Source organism: Scyliorhinus canicula, chromosome 7 (assembly GCF_902713615.1).
Source record: "Scyliorhinus canicula chromosome 7, sScyCan1.1, whole genome shotgun sequence".
Taxonomy (NCBI): Eukaryota; Metazoa; Chordata; class Chondrichthyes; order Carcharhiniformes; family Scyliorhinidae; genus Scyliorhinus; species Scyliorhinus canicula.
Genome location: NC_052152.1, coordinates 96025947 through 96046576, shown reverse-complemented (window position 1 = coordinate 96046576; position 20630 = coordinate 96025947). Strand labels below are relative to the sequence as shown.

The 20630-nt window shown below is 48.4% G+C and overlaps 1 protein-coding gene across 1 annotated transcript in view; it reads right to left on the bottom strand.

The window, feature by feature from the left end:
* The window catches only part of LOC119969209 (adhesion G-protein coupled receptor G2-like), a 280716-nt gene that overhangs the window by 30784 nt on the left and 229302 nt on the right, over positions 1–20630 (bottom strand). The window contains exons 53-57 of the mRNA XM_038802509.1: positions 18807–18950; positions 18206–18331; positions 16802–16847; positions 9634–9737; positions 1416–1540 (exon numbers count right to left, since the gene is read on the bottom strand). Coding sequence (XP_038658437.1) covers positions 1416–1540; positions 9634–9737; positions 16802–16847; positions 18206–18331; positions 18807–18950 — 545 coding nt within the window. The remainder of the gene's footprint in view (positions 1–1415; positions 1541–9633; positions 9738–16801; positions 16848–18205; positions 18332–18806; positions 18951–20630) is intronic.

The window sequence follows — 20630 nt, the reverse complement described above, 5'->3', positions numbered from 1 at the left end:
GCAGCTGTTCAGCGAGACTCTGGCACCAGGGAGGCACCATCCTATAGTGATGTTGACGGCCACAGTAGCACCTATCTGTTCCCCTAACAATTGAATCCCCTGCCATTCTTCCCCCTCCATTTTGTGCAGCAGATCCACCCATGGCGCCATTAACTTGGCTGCCACACTTTTTTCTTCTGTCCAGTCATCCCCCCCAAGAGCATCCAAAACGGTATCTGTTAGAAAAGGGGATGGCCACAGGAGAATCCTGCGCTACCTGCTTATCTCTACTCTTTTTTCACAAGGCTCAGTGCTGAAATGGTTTTAAGACATGAACACAAAAAACCTCAGTGATCAAAACCAAATCCTAACAAGAGTTCAGGGTCAAAATGATCGCATTGGTGGTCATGGTCACCCATGCCCTCTCTGTCTGTTCAATCCTTACCTGCGGTGTGACCACCTCACTGAACGGAGGACTTCATTCATCTGAGAAAGGAGCAGTGCTCCGAAAGCTAGTGATTCGAAACAAACCTGTTGGATTTTAACATGGTGTAGTATGACTTCTTACCATTCTAGATGAGCGAGATTGAGTACTGGGTTAACAAAGTATTTACCATGTGGATCATTACAGTCAAACTCAATTCTTGCCCTTACCTAATGCCCATATACCAACACCAAAGAGCAATTACCTTAACCTCATCCTCACTACCCAAGTCAGTCCACATTCGCAATGGTACAGTGACCACTGCACAGTCGTAATTCAGAGCAGCAGTGAGTACATGGCAGTTGCAGAAAATCACCACTCAACTTTCTCATGGAAGCATTCCCAGCCCAATTACTTTCACTTGCTTCATCATTGACCTTCCCTCTATCGCAAGGGATTTTCACCCACGGATATTGAACAACATTACAGCTTAGGTTGACAAGTGGCATGTAATATGTATGCAACAGGAGTGCCAGACAATGACCATTTCCTAAATATCCCAACCTACAATGGAACTAGTTCTCCAACTCTCCCACCATCAACATTTGCTGGTCACCATGGACCAGCAGTTTAACTAGACAAGTCAGATCAATACTGTGGCTCCAAAAGCAGAACAGGAGTTAGATACTTGATGAAAATGGTTCACCTTTTATCCTCTAAAAGCCTATCGACCATCGGCTCCAGAATACACTTGTATTCAGTTATATGGGTGCAGCTGCAACAACATTCACAAAGTTCACTAGTCTCCCAGACAAGCATTTAACTTCAATCCTTCTGGAATAACCACTGGAGCCAAACCAACAAATAAACTCATGCCATATTACAGAAGTAAAACAGTTTGTAAGACATGATTTGATAAAAGTATATTACACACTGCAATGAGATGTTTCAGGGAGGAAGTCACTCAGCAGATACGTTTTTGAAGGTTTGTAGCAAAACATAAACCACTTACTCAAAAAGCAGGTACGTCACCAGGGTCATAGCCAAGCAAATCGAAGAAATGCCACAACCTACATATGTAATGTAACTGAGGATTCGGCTCTGGGTTTGATCGATCGTCGCATTTCTGGAAATACTCTATAAAAACAACAAAATTGGCGATTAAAAATGATAGAAATGCTTGAAATCTTAAAAAATAAGCAGAATGTTAGAAATGCCCAGCAACTCATTCAGTACCTTAAAGGAGGAAGGGATAAAACAGAAAACTACAGGCTAGTCAGTCTAACCTCAGAGGTGGGGGAACTACTGGAAGCAATTCTGGAAGACAGAATTAATCTGCATTTGAAGAGGCAGGGATTAATCAAGAACAGTCAGCATGGTTTTGTGAAGGGCAGGCCCTGTCTGATCAATTGATTGAACTTTTCAAAGAGGTGACCAGTGTATAGAAGAGGGAAATGCATTTGAGGTAGTCTACCTGGACTTCAGCAAGGCCTTTGATAAGGTCCCACACGAGAGACTGATAGCAAAGGTAAGAGCCCATGGGATCCAAGGTAGATTGGCAAATTGGATCCAAAATTGACTGAGTGGCAGGAAGCAGAGGGTGATGGTCAAGGGGTGGTTTTCTGACTGGGAGCCTGTGTCCATTGGGGCCCCGCAGGGATCAGTGTTGGGGTCCTTGCTGTTTGTGGTTTATATAAATGGTTTAGATATGAATGTAGGAGGGTTGATCAGTACGTTTTAGGGATGGTACAAAAATTTGTTGGGTGGTAAATAGTAAGGAGGATAGCCTTTGATTACAGGAGGATATAGACGGGCTGGTCAGATGGGTTGATCAGTGGCAAATGGGATTCAATCCGGATAAGTGTGAGGTGATGCACTTGGGCAGGACAAACAAGGCTAGGGAACATGATAAAGGGCAGGACCCTGGGAAGCACCGAAGATTATACAGACCTTGGTGTGCATGTACACTGGTTCCTAAAGACAGCAGAGCAGGTGGATTCAGTGGTTAAGAAGGCAAATGGTATCCTTGCCTACATTAGCCAATGAATGGATATATAAAACCATGGGGGGTATAGATCAAGTGGACAGGAACAAACATTTGCCTTGGTGGAGGGGAAATAACCAGGGGCATAGATTCAAGGTAAGGAGCAGGATGTTTAGAGATGTGAGGAAAATACTTTCTACTGAGAGGGTAGTGGGAGTTTGGAATTCACTACCTGAAATGTTTTTAACATTTTTAAAATAATAGAGTATTCAATTTTTTCTAATTAAGGGGCAATTTAGCATGGTCAATCCACTTACCCTGCACATCTTTAAGTTTGTGGGCTGAGACCCACACAGACATGGGGAGAACGTGCAAACTCCACACCAAAAGTGACCCAGGGCTGGGATCGAACCCAGGTCCTCGGTGCCGTGAGGCAGCAGTGCTAACCTCTGTGTCACCGTGCCACGCCTCATTTAAGGTGTACTTAGATGTGCACTTGCAATCTCAGGGCATACAAGGCTATGAGGCAAGTGCTGGAAAATGGGATTAGAATGGTTGTAGTTGTTTTTGACTGGTGCAGAAGCAATGGGCCGAAGGGCTTTTTCTGTGCTGTATGATTCTATGGCTCTATGATTCTGTGACAGAGCGAGAGAGCTTAGTGGTCCAAAATGAGGTTTCATCAATGTTACAGCTGAGTTTTCTCGAATGGAACTTTTACTTCATCTAATTAAATCTAGCAACAGCAAAACTCCATGCTGCTCACTAACACTCCGTAGCCTGGAAATCGCAATTAGAGATTTTTAGGATTAATTCAAGAAATGTTTGCTCGCTAGCTAGAGCAGAATTCATTGCCCATCCCTAATTGCCCTTCAGAAGCTGGCGCGGAGCTGCCTTATTGAACTATTGTAGTCCATGTGGTGTTGATGCACTCACAGTGCTGTTAGGGAAGGAGTTCCAGGATTTTGACCCAGCGACAGTGAAGGAATGGCAATATTAGTAGATAAACACTTAGGGCAGGATTCTCCTGCAACTGGCCGGATGGCCCGATGCCAGTGCCAATGGCGGCGCGAACCACTCCGGCCTTGGGCTGCCCGGAAGTTGTGGAATCCTCTGCACTTCGGAGGGCTAGGCCGGCACTGGAGGAGTTGGTGCCGTGCCAACCGGTGCCAAAGGACCGGCACGAGTTAGCGCATGCACAGAACCGCCGGTGTGGTTCCGCACATGCGCAGACCGGCCGGCGTGTTCCTGCACATGCGAGAGGGGGCTCTTCTCCACGCCGGCCATGGTGGAGCCCTACAGAGGCCAGCACGGAGGGAAAGAGTGCCCCCACAGCACAGGCCCGTCCACAGATCAGTGGGCTCCAATCACGGGCCAAGCCACCGTGGGGGGGTCCCCCGGAGCTGGATCCCCCTGTGCCCCCCCCCCCCCCCCCCCCCCCCCCGAGGACCCTGCTAGACGGCCGACAAGCCAGGTCCCGCCGTGATGGACCATGTCCATTTCACACCGGCGGGACTGGCCTGGAAACGAAGGCCGCTGGGCCCATCGGGGCCTGGAGAATTGCCAGAGAATACGGCAGTCAGCGTTGGAGTGGCGGGACAGGATTCACGCCGGCCCCCGGGGATTCTCTGACCCGGCAGGGGGTCAGAGAATCCCGCCCTTAGTTTGTTCATCTAACATTCCCTGATGCATTGTCTTAATGCAGACATCAACTCATTATTTTGAACGAGTTAACAGCTCCACCGAACATTCAAGAGTGGAATAGATTATCAGCCTGCAAACTATTCATCTGCTGATATATCCAATATTGATTCTCATTCTTCTGAACCTCTTCATCTACAGTGTAGGACCAGAAGATTTCACATGGTCCATTCAGTCTTCCTGGGAACAATTCTTCCCTTCTGTACATATTTACCTAAATGACTTCTGCAAAAGCCTTTCTAATAACTCCTCCATCCAGGACTCTCCAGTTGGCTTCCCTCTTCCAACCTCTTAATAATAATAATAATCACTTATTGTCACAAGTAGGCTTCAATGAAGTTACTGTGAAAAGCCCCTAGTCGCCACATTCCGGCGCCTGTTCAGGGTGGCTGTTACGGGAATGGCACCCGCGCTGCTGGCCTTGTTCTGAATTACAAGCCAGCAGTTTAGCCCACTGTGTTAAACCAGCCTCCACTTCCTCCACTATCCTCCAAGAAGTGAGCAGATTTTCTTTGAGTACCTTACTGAAATTGGAAATCTGCTGCACGTTTGCCAACACATAATAAAAAAACACCTTCAGGGGAATTTTTCAGCTGTGTTCATCAGCGGAATGTTCCGGTCCTGTCGCCGGACAACTGCAGCGGGCTTCCTGGCAGTGGGAGGCTGGTTGAATGGAAAATTCTATTGACAGGGGCAGGACTAGAGGATCCCGTCACTGTCCAAAGGCAGACCACCGAGAAACACAGCACGAGGGGCACAGAAAATATATTTGTATTTCACCTTCATCTTAAGAAACATCCCAAGGTGTTTCACAAGAGCACGATAAAGCTATGTATGGCTCAGAGCCATTGAAAGAGATATTGGGGGGATTCTTTGGGTCCGCCAGTCAGGTTAGGTATCCTGATGGCCCGGTGAATTTGCCGTCAGTCAAAAATCCAATTTCACATTGGTCGTGAAACCCATCGTGAGTCTCAGGGGCCATCCTGCCGGACCTGGTGGGGGCATGCAAATATGCTAATTATTCTGAATTTGAATCTAATTTATGGGCAGGCCGTCTGATTCGCCTGCCTCCTGGGAAGTCCCAGCCCTTCAGCTGAGAGTCCCACCGGTGCGAATTGCCGTGGAAAATGGGAACCTAGCGGCCTGCACGCTGAGTGGTGGCAGGGGGGTGAGTAACCTCCTCAGAGAATCCCCCCCCCCCCCCCCCCCCCATAATATATATGTGTGTGTATAAGATAGAAATGGAATTTCACTCTGTAAATTTGAATACATTTGTCAGGTATTCATGTTATTGTTTAAAAATGCTGTTTACATGCAAATATTCTATACTTTGTATAATTTGAGGAGCCTAAATTAATCCTTTTAAAGTACATGCCCATGCTGTAGATATAAACTTATTGTCATGCCAAGAAGACATAGAAGAAAATATATGTGTCTCCATCCACCTGGCTACTTTATAAAATTATTATCTTTTTAATGTAATGGACAAAGGTTGCAGAATGGCTGAAGCCATCAAGGACTATGACTCACACAAAATGAATTTCAAGCTTTCAGAAAACCATAGCAACCTCTTCTTCTCTCAAGATGCAAGAATGCCCCCTGTGACTGCAGAAATCAAACTCCTTGAAACCTCCGGTAAATCTATCAATGGATGAAGCATTAACCCATCTCAAGAATCCAGGTCAAGAATATACATCCTTTATCCAAACAGAGTCCCGTGGCGGGTGTGTTTAGCCAGGTGTTTCCTGGTGATGCAGCACTGAGAACGGCCCTGCTATTAAACAGGTCACTGCATCATTTCTGGGCTTTGGTGAGGACCGCCCTGCTGAGGCCGCACTTAGCCCCATTTCCTGCAATAACGAGCTCCGCTTGCCAGTTCAGGAAGAGGTGACGCCCCAATCTCTAGACCCCCCACCATGGCCTCCTAACCCTAATAGAATCATGAGTCCTACAACACAGAAGAGGCCCTTTGGCGCATTGCACTTGTGTCAGTGAAACAAAAACACTTAACTATTCTAATCCTATTTTCCAGCACTTAGCCCATAGCCTTGCATGCCCTGGGATTGCAAGTGCACATCTAAATACTTCTTAAATGTTATGAGGGTCGCTGCCTCCACAACCCTTTCAAGCAGCGAGTTCCAAACTCTACCACCCTCTGGGTAAACATGTTTTTCCCCACATCCCCTCTAAACCTCTGCCTCTCACCTGAAATCAATGCCCCCTGGTCATTGATCCCTCAACCATGTGGAAAGTTTCTTCCTGTCTACCCTATCAATACCCCTCAAAATTTTATACATCTCAATCATGTACCCTCTCAGTCTCCTCTGCTCCAAGGAAAACAACCCAAGTCTATCCAATCTCTCTTCAGAACTAAAACCAGCCCAGGAAACATCCTAGTAAATCTCCTCTGTACCCATTCGAGTGCTATCACGTCGCTCCTATAGTGTGGATTCCAGAACTGCACACAAAATTCTTAGCAGTGGCCCGACAAACATTTTATACAATTCCAGCGAAACCTCCCTGCACTTAAACTCTATGCCTCGGCTAATATAGGCAAGGATTCAATATGCATTCTTAACCAATGTATACACCCGCTCTATTATCTTAAGGGACCGGTGTACATGCACACTAAGTTACATGCAGTGCTAAGGTGCCAGGCTGGCAGTGCCATGGTGCCTGGGTGACATCAAGGGTGTCACTCTGCTCAGGGTACCACTGTGCCCAGAACCTGACCACCCAGGGGCCCCCGATCGCCTGGGAGACCCCGCTCCCAAAGGCTGGTACGCCTGGTCCACGTTTGTGGAAACCAGTGCTAAACGAGCCCAGCCGAGCTCTCCGAGCTCTTCTCATTAGGCCTCTCGCTAGATTTACCAGCCCGGTTGCTTCCCGCGTCAGACGCAACGAGGCCGGTATATTGCGCTCTTTATTTCCCTTTTTCCCCTTTTATTGTATGTATATAAAGAGTGGGAGTGTTGCAAACCCTTCGCATTTTGAGTGTGTGAAGTAAATCTCTGATTTACCCTGTCTCGAATTTGCTGTGGATTATTAGTACAGGACTGGTCACTCCAAAACTGAAGGAAAATACACCACCACTTCGAAAGGGGGAAATCAAAAACACCTTTTATGGAGAAATCAGTGCTAATTAAAAATAAGTAACCTCTTGTCTGTAACAGTATATATGTGTTAGGGATGGTAATTTTGTTTGGCTTTAGGCACCTGGAACAGATACAGTGGTAACACCGAGGTGTAAAGTGGCTATAGTCCCAGATGACTAGAGGCTGCTTTACTTTTTGAGCGGGAGAGCTGACTGGTGGTGATTTCACCTGAGGGTCACCACACCTCAGGCAAGGGGCCAGATTGAGAAGATGGGGCCTTCATGAATAACCTTAGCCGGTACAGCAATTGAATCTGTGCTGCTGGCTTTGCTCTGCATCACAAACCAGCTCTACAGTCCAGTCAACTGAGCTAAGCCGACCCCACACTGAGGTAAGAAGAGTTATAGGTGATGGTTCTTGGACTGCTTCAAGGGATGGGAAGATATTCAGGAGTAAATGTCAAAGTGTCTGATTCACAGCTTGCATAACTTTCCAATCCATTAGTGGATTACATGGAACATAAGTTGGATACACTGGCCTCGAGGAGTTCGGCATTGTAACCTTTGCCAATTTAAAACATCAGTGAAGTAGACAATGAACCTATGTTATGAGTTTGTCACTGGTGAGTTGTCAATTCTACTTTAGCTCGGGAGGCGTATGACTGCTGGACAAAATACGGCATTTAACATATGGGTGATGTTCTTTCTTACATTTAGAAAGTTGTGTGTATGAAATATAATGGCTCATTTATAAAGTCAGAATGAGCTGGTGCCTTTAATAGGTGATTTGAAAAAAAAAATGAAAATCGCTTATTGTCACGAGTAGGCTTCAAATGAAGTTACTGTGAAAAGCCCCTAGTCACCACATTCCGGCGCCTGTTCGGGGAGGCTGTTACGGGAATCGAACCGTGCTGCTGGCCTGCTTGGTCTGCTTTCAAGGCCAACGATTTAGCCCTGTGCTAAACAGCCCCATTTACAAGGCAAATTAAAATTCCCAGGTAGCTTTTGGGAATTAAAACATCAAATCCACGTACCAACCTAACTCATGCAATCAATAATTCATGGGTGCGATTCAGCGATTCCGTGCGCCAGGGGATCCCAGGAGAGCCCCATCCAGATCCGCATATTTGAATGAGTCATCAGGGAGACTCGCAGGGCATTAGAGAACCCCAGGTGGTTGGGGACAGGGCCAGGTGATAACCTGCCACTCTCCCAGGCACCTGGGCATCTTGACATTGTCAACCTGGCACCCTGGTTGCGACAGGCTGGCAGTGCCAAGGTTGCCACATGCCCAGATTGGCACTGCCAGGGGTCAAGCCGAGATCAGCTCACCAGCAGGAAATCTCTCTAAATGTGGCCTTGGCGGGGAGCAACACCCAAGTCCAAAACAAAGACTGCAACTGCCGAGAAAGAGCCTGTCAACGTACCCAAAAGCGGGCTAAAACCTTTGTCCACTGAATTCCGCCTCATGTTTGCATTCATATTTGTCGGGATGGTTCAGTTCCTCAATTCTGCTACTTGCTTCTTATCCTACCCTGCTGCGTCTTTTAATATTTTCAGCAGGTAATCTATAGTTTTATTGAAATATCAGATCAGATTGCCGATGTTTCTAATGGATGAGTTTTATCAAACCTACAGCCAAGGCTAAGGGTTTAGATTGAACAGACCAGAAGAAAATTACATACTTCATTACTTCAACAACTTTCTTTGTATAATCGGCCTATATCTGAATTGACGCATGCAGCTCAGTTGGCTGGATGGGTGGTTTGTTGCGATGCCGAGCAACGTCAACGGCATGCGTTCAATTCCCAAATCGGCTGAGGTCACCCAACCTTGCTCCTCACCTGAGGTGTGGTGACTCTCAGGTTAAATCGCCATCAGTCAACTCTCTCTCAAAGAGAGTAACCTATGGTCCTTGGGGACTATGGAGACTTTCATTCATTTTCTGCCCCTCCAGCAGACAAGCCTTGATTTAGAAACTATCAGATGTGGAGGAGAAAAAGCCAGGCTGAAGGAAACAATCGGAGATCCTTGTATCCCTCCGCCTGCAACCCCCCCCACAGAAATGCTCTTTTTGGAACCAAAATCAGTAAAAACAGTCTGGTCATTATCATTTGCTGTTTGTGGGGTATTGCTGTGTGAGAATTCACTGCCTTCTGACATACAACAATGACTACACTTCCAAAGAACAGAAAGAATAAAAATATGTGTTACAAAGTGGGAGCAGGAGTCGGTCACCTGGTCCTTCGACCTGCTCCGCCATTCAATAAGATCATGGCTGATCTGACTGCAACCTCCCACCTACCCCTGGGTGCCCTTAATGGGCATCAGTACTTTATGCCCCAAACTAATTTTGACCTTGCAGGTATCTCGCATATATTTAACCTCAGTCCAGTTCTGACAAGGACTGACTCTTGTTGCATGATTGGGGGATCTTTCAATTTAATTACATACCAATAAGACTCCAAAGTGTGTCAGATGGTTACATTCACATATTGTCTCGTTGGATTTGTTCTGTACTTTATTACAACCATTTGGATTCCATCCACCACTGCCATCTGCAAACATACAAAAACACATTGTGATTGGAACCATCAGAGATTACGGGCGTGATCTAACGGAAAGGTTTCTAAGTGAGGTAGCGAGCGGGACATGCTGGACATTTCCCGACAGCCGACCCGGTGAGGTCGTCACGGTTATCTAATGTTAATTCGGGCACTTAATGATGCCCCACGGGCTTCACGCCACAAATAACTGTCCACCAGCTGATTTGTCGGGAGTGTGCCTGGCAGCTCCCTACGAAGGCGAGCAGCACTTAAACCAATCCCGCAAAGCTAACCCCAGACACCACGCAGCCATGTCACCACACAGACCAGCTCCACAATTCGGGGATGCCAACATTGCCAGACTGATGGATGCAGTCGAATCCAGGCGGGATACCATGTTCCCATGAGGGTCCAGGAGGGTCAGACACAGGGCAGCCAGTGCTGCCTAGGTGGCAGTGGTAGTGGGCGTCAGCTTGGGAAATGTTACCACCCAGTGCCCCAAGAAACTCAACATCGACCGGGTTTCACGGGTGAGTTGGCATCGGCTCCCTGGTCCCGGTCCCACCTGCAACCCCCAGAGATCCCCCCCCCTAAACAATGACCCTGCACCTGGCACCTCTTAACCATCCCCCTGAGCATAATACTGCGCACGTGCCCCAGCACACTGTGGCATCCACGATCACACCCCACCAATGCCCAGCAGTGGTGAACCTGCCTGTCCCCTGCCATGACCCACCTGCCCACCAGCAATGCATGAAGCGTGCAACCGACAATGCTCCCTCTGTGTTTCCACAGGAGACGTTGGCCCACAACAGACAAAATAGGGCCCAGACAGGTGGCAAGATGCCGGACATCAGAGTCCTCACCCATTACGAGGAGCGGGCGCTGGAGATTGCGGGGTGGCCGAGGACAGATTGGTCATCGACATCAAAATTGGCCTACACCACAGAGGTGTCTATCCATCGGCCCCCACCCAAATGACCGGTCAAATGTGAGTTGTTCATGCCAGGATAATGATCCTGACCACATGTCCATTCTCCATCCAATGGGCCGGCCCCTCTGGGCTGGTCCACCCCCCCCCCCCCCCCCCCCCCCCCACACCCACCCAAGAGACTATCTTGGAGGAGAGCTCCAAGGATGCCACCATCGATGCGTCACGCGTGTCATCCCCACTCTCCATCAGCACAAAGACACACACCTCGGTGGGCAAAAGTACTGGACAGGCTAGTGGGCACAATGCGCTGAGCACCACACAGTTGCAGATGCGCATGGGTGGAGGCAAGAACGTCCGGGCGAGACAGCAATTGGAAGTCTGCTGGACCCCAGGACCCAGCTGCATCACACTCAGATCCTGAGCCTCTGGACCGGTTTTAGCCAGAGCTGATGCAGTCGATAGGATGTGGCTGTGAGATTCAGAGGGGGTGTCAGTGACACTCTAGCAGGACCAGAGTCAACTGGAGGAGTCGCAAAGGTTACGGATGTAGGAGATTGCACTGGCACTGCTTGGCACTGAGGGCAACACTGCTAGGTTGGCGACCACAGTGGAAAGCCTGTAGCACAATGTCAGTAGTGTAAATGATGGTGTCCAAGGTATTGCTCATTCAGTGACGTCCATGACTGAGTCTCTCGAGAGCATGTCCGAGTCGCTGGGAGATGTGTCCCTGATACAGGTGGACCTTTCCAAGGTGCTACAGAACATGTCCCGGTCACTGAGGACCATTTGTCAGATGTAGGTGGAGGCACAGCAGAGCATGGCCCACTCACAGAAGGGCATCACTGAGGGCATCGACACCATTGTGCAGACATTGGGGAGCTGCCACGGCTGGAAGAGCCAGATGACGCAGGAGCATCCAGAGCTCAATCCAGCTGCCCCTCTGTCCCGAGGTGACCCCAGGGCCCTACGAGCACCAATTGGTAGGAGGAAGGACTGGAGGCCCACCCGGAACCTCCCTACGGGATGATGACGGTGATCACGAGCTCTCCCGAGTCCACCCTCCCTAACAGCATGTCTTGAGTCATGTGCCACCGCCATGTTGCCACCCTCCAGACTATGCCCATCAAGGGCATAAATGGCCAGGGGATGTGGTATGCAGCAGGCTGCCCCCACCTCGGGTGTACATCCTGGGGAGAAACTTAGATGTAGCAGCAGAGCATTGAGAGCTAAGCAGATAGAGGATCATTGAGAGGGTATTTGTGGGGGGCGGGCGGTACCATCGGTAGCTAAGGACAGTTCAGGTCACTACTGTACGTCATTAAAACACGTTACAGCTGAGGCAGGTGAAACCTCCGTCACTTTATTTTGCACTGCGGGCCGGCCTGCACCTCCATCCCCAGTTGCCCTCCGCCCTTTCCCCAGCCCCCCAGGCGGCGGGTAATGGGTGGGTGGGTGGGGGAGACAGATCAGGTGGAGGAGGGGGGATGGGTGCGGGGGGAACAATGGGTGGGAAGGGGAGAGGGGGAGAGATGACGGAAGAAGCCATTTCCTATGAGAAGCAGGTGAGGATGAGGTCCTTCCTTGTCCTCTGGAAATCTGGACCCTCGACTCCACCGCCTTTTCTCCACCCTCCGGCTAGTCCCATTGGTCCTCCACAGGCTTGTCTTCAGCCCTTCCTTGTCCGGCTCTTCCTTGTTCTCCACCTCGGAGCTGGTTGCATGCTCCTCCTCCTCCACCTCATCACCCCACTGCTGTACCAGGTTGTGGAGGGTACTGCAGACCACAAGAAAGGGGTGACCCTTCAGGGGAGGGGGGGGGAGGGTGTTCTGCAGTGACTACCAGAGCGGTCGAGGCATCGGAACCGCATTTTAAGCAATCCGATTCAACAGTCAATGCCCAGGTGGCCAAACGAACCTTGGTATATCCGGTCTCTGCATTGGTCTCCAGCTTTCGGACTGGCATAATTAGCCAGCTCCTATGTGGATACCCCTTATTCCCCAAGAGCCAAATGGTCACCCTGCGGTGTCCCTTGAAAATGCTGCGTATCTCTAACTGCCCCAGGATATAACTGTCGCGCACACTCCCGGGGAAGTGTGCAGACACGTGCATAATCTTGGGTTGGTGGTCGCTCACAAGTTGGACACAGGGAGTGGAACCCCTTTGTGTTAATGAAGGGTGCTCTTTGACCACGTGGTGCGTGCAAAGCGACATGCATGCCATGTATTATCCCCTGGAAGGCAGCACGGTAGCATAGTGGTTAGCATAATTGCTTCACAGCTCTAGGGTCCCAGGTTCGATTCACGGCTTGGGTCTCTGCCTGTGCAGAGTCTGCTAGTTCTCCCCGTGTGTGCGTGGGTTTCCTCTGGGTGCTTCGGTTTCCTCCCACAGTCCAAAGATGTGCAGGTTAGGTGGATTGGCCATGCTAAATTTCCCTTAGTTTTGGGTGGGTTTACTGGGTTATGGGGATAGGGTGGAGGTGTGGGCTTGGGTAGGATGCTCTTTCCAAGAGCCATTGCAAACTCGATGGGCCAAATGGCCTCTGTGTAATTCTATGATCTATGGACCTGGGACATCCTGGCAATGGTGGAGAATCCTGCTGCCGAGCACCTTGATGGGTTTGGTCCAGATTAAAATTTATATAGTCGGCTGTCCGGGCAAACAGGACATCTATGACTTCACAATGCACCTTTGGGCCATAGGTTGGGTTATGACGCACAAGTCTCTGCTCAAGCTCTCCATTGCTGTGGCTATCTCCTGCACCCGTAGCCTTTGGGACTCCTCCAAACGGCTATGGACCCGCAAGAGAGTTTCTGACATCCCCCTCTGAATCTCACGGCAACACCCTATCGACTGCATCAACTCCAGGAAATCCTGGTTCAGAGTTTCAGCATCTTACTGGGATTCAGCTGGGTCCTGGGATCTGGCAGACCTCCGATTGCTGCCTCCCCTGGTTTTTCCTACTCCACCTCATGTGCATTGACAACTGTGTAGTGCTCATCAAAATATGCCCCAGAAGCTGATGTGTTGGGCAGGCTGGCTCAATGTGGACTGCACTTGATGCAGTGTAGCGAGAGACAGACTTCCAACACTTGATAAGATGCAACACGATTTTATTTAACGTCTTCACTGCTGCTCAACGCTGAATCACTCAAGGTAGGTCCGTCAAATTTCAGCATCACTCACTGGTACCATGATGTGTTGGGCTGGCTGGGTCGATGTGGACTGCACTTGATGCAGTTTAGCGAGAGACCGACCTCCAACACTTGATAAGATGCAACACGATTTTATTTAACGTCTTAACTACTATACATGTTCAACTGTGGGTTGACACTAGCCTGACCAGACTTACTAGCTACCACATGCTGTTTGCACTGGCTATGCTCATGAACTCTGACTGTCTCAGTGGCTGGGTCCAGAGAGAGCGGGAAACCCAGAGCCCTCTGGCTTTATAGTAGTCGTGTCCTGTCTGGTGATTGGCTGCTCTGTTCTGTGTACTTACTGGTCATCCTGTGTGTCAATCACTGCTGTCTGCACTCCATGATATACATAGATGTATGACAGACGCCTGTCCACTACTTTTGTCAACCGTGGTGTGTGTCTCTGCGCTGGCAGAGGGTGGGGATGACAGCTGTGACATATCAATGGTGGCACCCTTGGTGCTCTCCTCTGAGGTGTTCTCTTGGACAGCCAGGGAGTGGGCCACTCCTGATGGGCCTGCACCATCAACTGGAGACCCTGCGGGAGAATGGACATGTGGTCAGTGAGAGGGGCGGATCACCATGCTGGCATGTACAACACACGTGGGGGCCGGTGGATACAGACATCTGAGGCACTTGCCATGCTCGACGTCGGTAGCCAATCTGTACTCGGCCACCACCGCAACCTCCAGGGCCCGTTCCTCATAGTGGGTGATGACCATGAGGTTCAGCGCCCCATCGCCCATCTGGCCCCTTTCCCATCTGTTGTGGGCCAACCTCTCCTGCGGTGACACAGAAGGGGCATCGGGAGCTGAACACTTCAAGAATCGAGAGTGGGGTCGACATGGCAGGGACAGGCGGGTACACCACTGCTGGGCATTGGTGGGGTGTACTGGTGAGTGCCAGGATGTCCTGGGGACTCTCGCGGTATTGTGCTGGAGGTGTGCAATTCCAGGCACTGGGTTGTCGTGGGGGGGGGGAGGAAGCAGGCGGGACCTGTGCCAAAGGAACGATACCAACCCACCATGTGGCATGATGGAAGTTGTTGAGCTCCTTACGGCTGGGTGGCAGCCCCCCTAGTCACACTCTCCATGCTGACAGCTGCTGCCACTGCCTTGCGGCTGACACTCCAAACCCCTCAGGAAGGAAACAAGGTATTCTGTCTGAACTCGACTGCACCCATCAGTCTGGCCAAGTCGGCATCCTCGAATCGTGGAACTGGTCTGCGCGTTGGCATGGCTGCGTGCGTCTGACATTTGCTCTGTGGGATTGGTTTAAATGCTGCTCCCCCTTGTTAGCGAGGAGCTGCCAGGCGAGTCCCGGCAAATCAGTCGGTGGGACAGTCTTTTCCGTCATCATGATGGAGCATCATTAAGTGCCCAAATTAACGTTAGCTATCGGTGACATTGATGGGACCATCAATTCACCAGACACGTGCTTTCCGATATGAACAGTGGTTTTAATCTACTTACTACAGAGCCAGCCTGTTACCCGTTGATGAACTCTCGGTGAACTGCAGGCTGACTCTGGACAAGGGTATTTATACAGCAGCACAAGGGGGAGGAGTCGTGGGCGGAGCCAAGGGTGGAGCCCTGTACAAACTCCTGAGCATTCCCAGAGCTACTCCCCCTAGTGGTCAGATAAGACTACTGCGCTTACAAAGATACAGTGTGAATCACCAAGTTACATTCACCACAGACGCCCTCGCCGGGTCAGTTGTTGGGAAACACCCGGCATTTCCCGCTCGCTACCACATTTAGAAACAAATTTGGTTAGATCGCAAACAAATATTGTAAAGGAATGAGAAAAGAAGAATCTGTAAAATTACTTTAAATTGAAAGAGTGCAGTAGGGGACACTAGTTAACAATGAACAGATATATAACTGACGTCCTGGAAGTTCTCCATCTCAGTAAAGGGAGTTCACATATGACATATCTCAGATAGAGTGCAGGGAACAATGGCCCTCTAATTCTTTCAGAAATAAATGCTGCAATGGGGGAATTTTAGACTCTTTCTGGCAAAATGAAACCAGACAGACGAGCTGGGCTTTCCTAGACCAATTGAGGTGGTCTTGTCATCTGCAGAACAGCAAACAACAGATTGACTGTGAAAGGCCTTTGCTTCTTTCAGTTAAAGTTTATGGAATATAGAGTAAGAATACTTCCCGACATTCCGAACAGAAATATTGCAAATACATTCCTGATGTAATTATTCCGATCTAATTGTCAACATCTGACTCATGGCAGTGCTCTCCAGAAGTGTGACAACTGATGCCATAGCTAATGCAGGGGTCATTTAAAAATAAGGTGAGACAAGAGCATATGCAATTGCTGCCGTGTTTATTGTAAAAACAAAAGAAATTAGTTCTGTAGTTTGCAGTGGGATTGTAGAGGCTGCTGCCATAGCCATTCTCTGCCTTCCCTCTGGGAGGTTACTTCCCAGCGGAGATCAAGAAAACCCCTCAGGAAAATGACCTCAAGGCTGTAAAATCAACACGGGTCAGGGGGCAGTTGCATGATGCTGTCCCAGGCCTGCAGCAGTAGAAGATTTAAATTGATATGTCAAGTGAAGCAGAGGCATGCTGAGAATGTATTCAGTTTGCACTGGGTCAGTCAGCCAACAGCTGCCCAGTAAGAACGGGCAAGACTGCTTTAGAGAGCTACTGATCTGGCATGAATTAGCTTAACCTTTTCAGAGAGAACTGTTTGGCAGTGTCAGCTGGCATACTACAACACAAACTTGGATAACTATAGCAGCCAGCATTCAAAATACTGCACAGCAATGGAAGGAGCAGCCAGTAGTAGTAGAGCAATTGGGGAAGATGGTCAAAAGCAACGTAGATTTTGAGGAAATATTTGAAGCTGAGGGGGGAGTAACAATAATATAGAATGGCGGCCTATATAAATGTAATGTTATTTGTTTGAATGTTGCCTGAAGTACTTACTGTTTCTTGTGAAATCCCAGAACACACATTCTACACTATCGTTATCCTGCAATTACAAAATGTATTGTTACTAATAACTAATCTCCTTAGTAATGAAATAAAACATAACATGGACGTGATTTATGCAGACTTTACAATATATAACATAATACAATTTTCAAGATATTAGAAAAAAACTAATGGCACTGTATTGAATCCTCTCATTGAAAATATTCACCTCGCAACTCACAAAATAAATTTGGATTAGAAACCCATTTACTCTCAAATTTCCAGCTACCAAATCCAACATCTACCAATTGAAAAATTAAACAGTTTTTTAGTTGAGTTCATTTCCCTCTTTGTAAAACCATAATTCTTGAGTTCTGTCTTAAATTTCTCCTGAAGCTGCTTTCTCATGTCTGCATTGTTCTGTCGTATTCAAAGAACTTGTTTGAGTCCACCTTATCCTGTTAAGGACCTTCATTTATCTCTGTGATGTCCCCTTTGCAATGCCTCTTCTCAAGCTGAAGGATTCTTGTTTAATAAGATGTGCCACATTGTTGATGCCTAATTATTGTTCAGTGCCTTCCTTGAAGGCTTGCATCGCTCCCTGATGTCACATAAATTGAAACAGTCTGAAATACCCTGGATGCAGTATGATTTCTTGGCTTTCAGGTTTAACTGATTTGATTTTATCCCCCAAAATCATATTTGCTATGTTTTTTTTGCCATCCCAGACTGTGAAGGGTCAGCCCTTAGGCCTCTTTCAACATTCCTCTTGAACAATTCATCCCCACCCATCGAGTACACATTCCTGCTGTTTAACCTCTGATGCACAGCAAGTCTTATTTATCCAGAATTAACTTATTTTGCTACTGATCAGCCCAGGAAATAGAATGCACTCTACCACCTTGTAGCAATGCACTGCTAGTTACAAATAGGCTTTCTTAACAAAGTACTTACATCATAGAACATAGAACATAGAACATAGAACAGTACAGCACAGAACAGGCCCTTCGGCCCTCAATGTTGTGCCGAGCCATGATCACCCCACTCAAACCCACGTATCCACCCTATACCCGTAACCCAACAACCCCCCCCTTATCTTACTTTTATTCGGACACTACGGGCAATTTAGCATGGCCAATCCACCTAACCCGCACATCTTTGGACTGTGGGAGGAAACCGGAGCACCCGGAGGAAACCCACGCACACAGGGGGAGGACGTGCAGACTCCACACAGACAGTGACCCAGCCGGGAATCGAACCTGGGACCCTGGAGCTGTGAAGCATTTATGCTAACCACCATGCTACCCTGCTGCCAAATTCCTTGCTGAATGCAATAGATTATCACATACCACTGGCTAATGGTATTCTATTCTGTATCTGTGTGCATTGAATAGTAGCTGCTGATTTCAGTAATACCTGACTGGCCTGAATGTTCCTGAATGTGATTTGGACTGGATCCTCCAAGTCACTGATGTTGAGGTTTGCAACACTCGAGGCGATAATGTAACTGTTCAAGCGAGAACCATTTCCAACTTTGGGATCCTGATAGCAAAGGGTTTAAAAAAAGTACAGTAAATCTACACAGAAAAAAGTACATTGTTTCCTTATCAATAACGAAAAATGGTCCAGGAAATTGGTAATCGGCCATTGACATGATTGCAGCGCCATGATAGTTTCAGAAAGGGTTTCTGTTCAGTGGTGCAACTGTGCTAGGAAACTATATCATGGCATGAACTCACACTATAGGGCGGCATAGTGGTGCAGTGGTTAGCACTAACCACTGCATCACTGCCCACCCTGCACTGCAGAGATTCTGTAATGTAAAAGAAATCCAGTTCTGCAGAAGTGTCATTCCAGTGGTGTGAGCCTCAAAGAAATTCTGACTTTAAAAATGTTTGAGACTAATCTCTTTCTCACCTCTACCCTCAATATCTATATTAATGTTTAAAATTCTCAAGGGTGCAGTGTAATCCGCTGTATTTTTTAAAAGGCTGACGACAAACAGTTGGAATTTTACCTGGAACAGTGTCGGTTTTTCATAGAAAGTGAACTGAATTCTCGAAGCATTATCCCTCTCTTCTGGTGAGAGGTTTTTCAACATGGAAGGTGGAAGTTTGATAGCTGCAAAACTGGCCTGAGGAGACCCTTCACCCAGAGCGACCTGAAGGATGAGACAGAACAGTTGCACACAATGTTAAGAGGTAAGTCCCTTATTCCCTTTTTAAGTGGACGGTGAAGAAGGGGAACAAGAGGAGAGCTTCTACCATTTCATCTAGGGCTATTGGGTGGTCTTGCTGCAATGAATATAAAAGTACATATAAAAGTGCAGAGGCAGCAGAGCAGAGCTATTGATTGGCTGTTCCGGGGAGATTTGCATACGTGCAGTGCGGTCAGCCTAATTTGAAGGTGGTTTGTGGAGGGGCTGTTGTCAAGTGACATCCAGAGTGGGAATTGCAACTTGGTAATTTGGTGCAGAGTGAGAGAAGGTGCTTTTTAACCCTGGTAAGTGACTGGTAATTATTTTGAAATCGTAGTTGTATAAGTTTACCTAAGGTTTAAGACATGGCAGGAGATCCCAGACCCATGTCATGCTCCTCGTGTGCGATGTGGGAGCTCAGGGACACGTCCACTGTCCCTGGCTCTTTCACGTGCAAGAAGTGTGTTCAGTTGCAGCTCCTGTTAGACCGCTTGACGGCTCTGGAGCTGCGGATGGACTCACTTTGGAGCATCCGCGATGCTGAGGAGGTCGTGGATAGCACGATTAGCGAGTTGGTCACACCGCAGGTGAAAGTTAATGAGGGAGATAGAAAATGGGTGACCAAAAGAAAGAGCAAGAGTAGGAAGGCAGTGCAGGTGTCCCCTGCGGTCATCTCCCTGCAAAACAGATATACCGCTTTAGATACTGTTGAGGGAGATGGCTCACCAGGGGAACGCAGCAGCAGCCAGGTTCATGGCACCGTGGCTGGCTCTGCTGCGCAGCAGGGCAGGAAGAAAAATGGCAGGGCTATAGTGATAGGGGACTCGATCATAAGGGGAATAGACAGGCGGTTCTGTGGACGCAATCGAGACTCCAGGATGGTATGTTGCCTCCCTGGTGCAAAGTCAAGGATGTCTCGGAGCGGCTGCAGGGCATCCTGGGGGGGGGGGGGGGGGGGGGGGGGATGAACAGCCAGCTGTCGTGGTGCACATAGGCACCAACGATATAGGTAAAAAACGGGATGAGGTCCTACAAGCTGAATTCAGGGAGTTAGGAGTTAAACTAAAAAGTAGGACCTCAAAGGTAGTAATCTCAGGATTGCTACCAGTGCCACGAGCTAGTCAGAGTAGGAATATCAGGATAGATAGGATGAATGCGTGGCTCAAGAGATGGTGCAAGAGGGAGGGATTCAAATTCCTGGGGCATTGGGACCGGTTCTGGGGGACCAGTACAAACCGGACGGTCTGCACCTGGGCAGGATTGGAACCGATGTCCTAGGGGGGGGTGTTTGCTAGAGCTGTTGGGGAGGGTTTAAACTAATGTGGCAGGGGGATGGGAACCGATGCAGGAAGTTGGAAGGTAGTAAAACAGGGACAGAAGCAAAAGGAAGTAAGGGGGAAAGTGCAAGACAGAGAAGACATAGTCAAAAATCAAAAAGTGCGACAGTACAAGGTACAGTGACTGAGGGGAGCTCAATGAATAGGCCCAGTAATACTAAAAGGAGTAAAACTGGAGATGTTAAGATTCAAAACAGAGGTAAAAAAACCAACATAAGTGTACTTTACCTGAATGCTCGTAGTATTCGGAATAAAGTAAATGAGTTGATGGCGCAAATCATCGTGAATGACTATGATTTAGTGGCCA